The sequence below is a fragment of the Vespa mandarinia genome, chromosome 21, assembly GCF_050613455.1.
Source record: "Vespa mandarinia isolate Hongniang chromosome 21, ASM5061345v1, whole genome shotgun sequence".
Lineage (NCBI taxonomy): Eukaryota > Metazoa > Arthropoda > Insecta > Hymenoptera > Vespidae > Vespa > Vespa mandarinia.
Genome location: NC_140830.1, coordinates 3097303 through 3102500, shown reverse-complemented (window position 1 = coordinate 3102500; position 5198 = coordinate 3097303). Strand labels below are relative to the sequence as shown.

Genomic DNA, 5198 nt, shown 5'->3' with positions numbered 1-5198 from the left:
TCGTCGCGTTACATGGTCGACGAGGCAAGGACGATCCGATCCAATCCAAAGGGATCGACTTCCATCGTTGTACTCTGGAGCATCCAGACATTCTATTTTCGTTTTAATCTCTACTACGGAAATAGGATTTTTCGAAGAGTTAATGCTCGAGATCGACTTATTCGATTATTGTCATGTCCAATTTCTCGTTTGCTTTAAAATTTCTCGTTTGATCTAAAATTTCTCATTTGATCTAATCCTTTTTCTTCTTCTTCTTCTTCTTCTTTTTTTTTTTTTTTTTTTTTTTTTATTTCTTTTTCGTTCCGAACGTTGACTTTTCCCCTTTCTTTTTCTTTTTCTTTTTTCTTTTTTTTTTCTTTTTTTTTTTATTTTGTTTTCCAACACCCCAAGATCAAATTTGTAATGTTTCTAAAGGTCTCATCGAGGAACGATTTATTTTCTTTGGAAAAGTGATTTCTTTGAGATATTCCAGATTAGTCGAAGAATTCGATATCTAGTTCTAAGATACATATACATACATATATGTATGTATATATATATATATGTGTGTGTGTGTGTGTGTGTGTGTAGGTATCTGTTCAGAAAGAACCGAAGCGTGGGCGAATACGAGAAAGGCGGCCGTGGCAAAGACGAGGCATTAAACGTGAACGTGAAATCTCTGTGGCGCATGCTAAAGGGGAAAATCTCGTAGGATGTTGCCGACCCACATTCGCTAATCTCGAAAACGCATAGCCAGCAAGATCTTCCTGAAATTGACGTTGTTGCATGATATCATTCAAGCAAAAAATAAAAAGAGAGAGAGAGAAAGAGAGAGAAAGAGAAATAGAAAGTAAAAGTCCGATCCTTGTAGATCCTGATTTATTTTTTTTTCTTTTTCTCTTCTCTAAATTCTTTGATCATTTTCAAGGACATATAAATTTTATATGTATACGTATACATACATATATATATGTTATACATGTAGGTGTAAAAAAAAAAGAACCCATTGATCCGACAAGAAGGGAAGATCATTGAAATTCTATCGTATATTTAAAATTTATTTCAAAATTGAGATAACCTCGACGATGACATATTTAAAAATATCATTAAAGTGCACAGAATTAGAAGCGCGTCATGATTTTCACGAACACGAGACGTGCTCCAACGTATGAATTTCGATGTTAAACCGTGCCAAATGTGAATGTTCTTTAAATAGTCTTTTGAAAACAGATCTACGAGCAAATATCTAGTAAGCGAAGGAATTCATTGACGAAAAATTCATTCATTAAAACTATCGTAATAAAAGAGAAGATCTCTTGTCTTCTTCATTATGAGAATATATACCGAAAGGAATATTTTCTCATATTTTTGGACCATTATGGTTACCTCGAAATTTAAGGATCGAATCGATCGATCTTTTTTCTACGAAGAAAAAAAAAAAGAAGACGAAGGAAAAAAAAAATATATATATATATATATATATATATATATATATATATATATATATATACATATATATATACCTACAACGAGAACTGATTACGCAACTCGAAGAGTCGAACCAAACGAACGTTCGAAATTCTTTTAAACGAACTTATGTACATATGTTTCAAGGAAAAAAACAAAGTATCGCGTGTAGAAATGAAGAAAAATTGCGTGCTCGACGTTTCTTTTCTTTATATTTTTTTTCTCTCTTCTTTTTTTTCTTTCTTTTTTTTTTTATTTATCATCTTAATAACGAAAAATGCAACGAAGAAAACAAAAAAAGCTGTCAACGTTTAAATTAATGCGGGATCGACAAAAATCGAAGAACGAATTAGATTGCGAGAAACAAAAGAAAATAAAAAAAAAAAAAGGAGAAGAAAAGAAAACTTCGATTGATTCCAGTTTCATTTGGACGATTTGTGAAGGGGGTCGCGGAGATGGGAAGGGGGGGAAATGATCCGAAAGATCATTTTTTTCTTTTGGGATTAGAGAAGTAATGAATTTTTTTAGAAGGATGAGTGAAGGCTGGGTGGGTGAGGAACGAGGATTAGAAACAAAGATAACGAAATGAACAAATAAATACTTACCGCCCCCATTCTGTTGGCATAAATAAGGGAACCTCCATATATTTCCAAGACCGACGCTGTAACCAATGATGCTCAGGAAAAACTGCATCTTCCCGCTCCATGCCGCTCTGTTATCTTCCGTTCTTGGTTCCGCGTTGACAGCCGATGCATTTTGATTTCCGGAAACCACAATGGTCACGTTATGAGGAGGTTGACGATCATCGTTTAGAGGAGCCAGCTCGTGACCGTTCCTCGTGCTTTCAGATTTCACGACCATCGTTCTAATCTTCTCTTTAGTTTTGTTGTTTTTTATTTTTCTTTTATATCCTTCTTCTTATATATATATATATATGTATATATATGTATATATATATATATATCTTTCTCTCTTTCTTTCTCTTTCTCTGTCTGTCTTTTTATTTTATTCTTTCGTGATGGTAAAGAACATTGATCGGATTTTCGATAAAACTTGAAGCATCGGACGTTTCAGATAAGTATATATTATATACATATATAGTATATATATATATATATATTTATATATTTACGAAGACCGGATCTCGCGTTAAGAATAACAACAATGCGTAAATAACAAATAACAATTTGTGATCAACAAACTTTCGTTTTTTGCAATCCGTCTTTAGAATCCTCTTTAAATTGATTAATTAGAGATATATCAAATTCTCACTCTCTTTCTCTCTCTCTCTCTCTCTATATATATATATATATATATATATATATATATATAAATATATATATATATATCCGTATCGATATTAATTTCTATTATTTAATTTCTATCGTATAAATGTGTTAGGATTGAGCGATCGAAATGATTTTTCAAGCGATCGAATAGGAAGCATCGTATATCTCTATTTAGCAGATAAAAGAAAGAAGATTAGTAATATGATTCGTTAGATTCGAAGTTAGAATCAAAGACTTTCTATCGTTGGACTCGTTGAAAGCTCATATAAGTGTCGTCAACGCGATACGGAGGATAAATAGTGTCGAGGAAGAGGAAGCTGTGGTGGTCGTAGTTGTGAAGGTGGAATAGGAGGAAAAGGGGAGATGGAGAACAAAAAGGAGGAAGAGGAGGAGGAGGAGGAGGAGTAGGAGTAGGAAGAAAAAGAAGGAGGAGGAAAAGGATGAGGAGGATGGACGATGACACTCTCAAAGAACTTTGTCACGTTTTTTTCCTTTCGGTATTTGCTCGTATCACACCTCTTGATATTTATTACAACACTTTTGTCATCGGACACTTTCGTGATAAGGAATAGCAGAGGTTGTTTGATTCTTCTTCTAAAGGAAAGTGACGCGATCGATTAATCGCGCGAGACCGCGTGTCGAGATACAAAAGCGAACGACACGACGCCCCCTTGAGAAAGAAACTACCTCTCTCTCTCTTTTTTTTCTTTTCTTTTTTTTTATCTTTTTCTCTTTCTATTTCTTTTTCTTTCTTCCTTTCTTTCTTTCTTTCTCTCTTAAGATCTTCAAGATATATCAATGTTTCTGTCTCTCTCTCTTTCTCTTTCTCTCTTACACTTTTACTCTCCTTTTTTCTCTTTCTCCCTTTATAAATCTTTCTTTATATATACATATATATATATATGATATATATATATATATATATATATATATGTATGTATGTATGTATATCTCACAAACACGTCAACTCAGGTCCTCTCTTTCATAATTCATTCATTAATTACATATATACATATATCTATATTTACTTCTTATATTTATTATAGAATATATTAAAATTTTATTATAAACTTTTGTCGATTACTTAAACTTGATACTTTTTAAATTACGATGGGTACAATCGTCGATTTGTATACGTGCCGTATATCGGACAAACGTAGAACCCATGTATACTGTTTTACAAGACTCAACCCTTTAGCGATATTTAGGATCAAATCAACCCCCTGTTTAAAAAAGAGAGAGAGTTATATATCTATCTCTGTCTCTCTCTCTCTCTCTCCTCCTTCTCTCTCTCTCTCTCCTTCCTTTTCTCCCTCTCTCCCTCTCTCTTTCTCTTTCTCTCTCTCTCTCTCTCTCTCTCTCTCTCTCTCTCTCTCTCTCTCTCTCTCTCTTTCTTTTTCTTTCTCACGTTTTCTCCGAAACGAAAATCACAGATCGCAAATGGTAATCACTAACGAATAGGTGTACCTTGACGTGTTAGAGAATGTGTGTGCTCCACGAACGACGATATTGGACTGAGCCTTGAGGGGACGACGTATGTAGTCGCTTTTGTGCTTCGACGACGTTGATGCTCGTGCGCGAAACACGCTCTGCGAGGGAGCCGGTCGGCAAAACAGCGATGCCTTCCTTCTTCAAGCCTACGACGAGAATCTCTCTCTTTCTTTCATTCATACGTACGCAAGGCACATATTCAAACACATATACGCATACACTTTCGATTATACCAGCCCTCCGATTGGTCCAACTAATTATATACGTAAGCCTTTACCTATTCTTTCTATCCCCCACTTTCTATTCTCTTTCTGTCTCTCTCGCTCTCTCTTTCTTGTCAGATTTATTCGCACTGGAGAAACAAAGATACCTAACTTTCTTTCTATCTATTCATATTTCTATCTATCTATCTATCTATCTATCTTCTTTCTTTTTTTCTCTTTTTGTATTTTTCTCTTCTCTTCCCTTTTCTTCCTTACTTTATTTTCTTATTAAATGATTTTCTCAAACGTCCCTTGTAAATTATCAGTGATACCGTGGTATACACGCTTTTGCGCGTGTGCTTCCATCTTCCTCGTACCGACTGGTCGTGGTATCGATCGTGAAACATTCTACCTCTCCCTTACTCTTACTTCTATGCTGTAATGCTATGCGCTTTTTTAATAATGATATCCTACGTCTCGTTGTATTGTTGACAATGATAATCGTAATATTTCGATGATCTATCCTATCGTGAAATTTCTGAGATAAATGACAAAAATCTTCTTTTCCTTTTCTTTTTTTTTTTTTTTTTGGTTTTATTCTTATCTTTTGTTAAGAGAGAAAGAGAGAGAGAGAGGGAGAAATCGATCTTCCGTTTTAGCAAAAAGAAAGTAATAAAAGAAAAAAGATTTTTATTATTTCAAGGAAGGGTATCGAACGATACCAACCCGAGAATGCATAATGCAATATTACGAATGCACCAAATGTACA

The 5198-nt window shown here is 34.2% G+C and overlaps 1 protein-coding gene across 3 annotated transcripts in view; it reads right to left on the bottom strand.

Moving 5' to 3' along the window:
* LOC118444046 (sodium-dependent neutral amino acid transporter B(0)AT3) overlaps positions 1-4362 on the bottom strand; it is a 20584-nt gene extending 16222 nt beyond the window's left edge. The window contains exons 1-2 of one of the 3 annotated variants that reach the window (XM_085663258.1): positions 4203-4362; positions 2052-2321 (exon numbers count right to left, since the gene is read on the bottom strand). In XM_085663258.1, coding sequence (XP_085519384.1) covers positions 2052-2307 — 256 coding nt within the window. In that variant the 5' untranslated portion in view covers positions 2308-2321; positions 4203-4362. Of the gene's footprint in view, positions 1-2051; positions 3624-4202 lie in introns of those variants that run through there. The other 2 variants (XM_035871888.2, XM_035871887.2) reach the window with 2 other exon arrangements.
* Between the last annotated feature and the right edge of the window lie 836 nt (positions 4363-5198).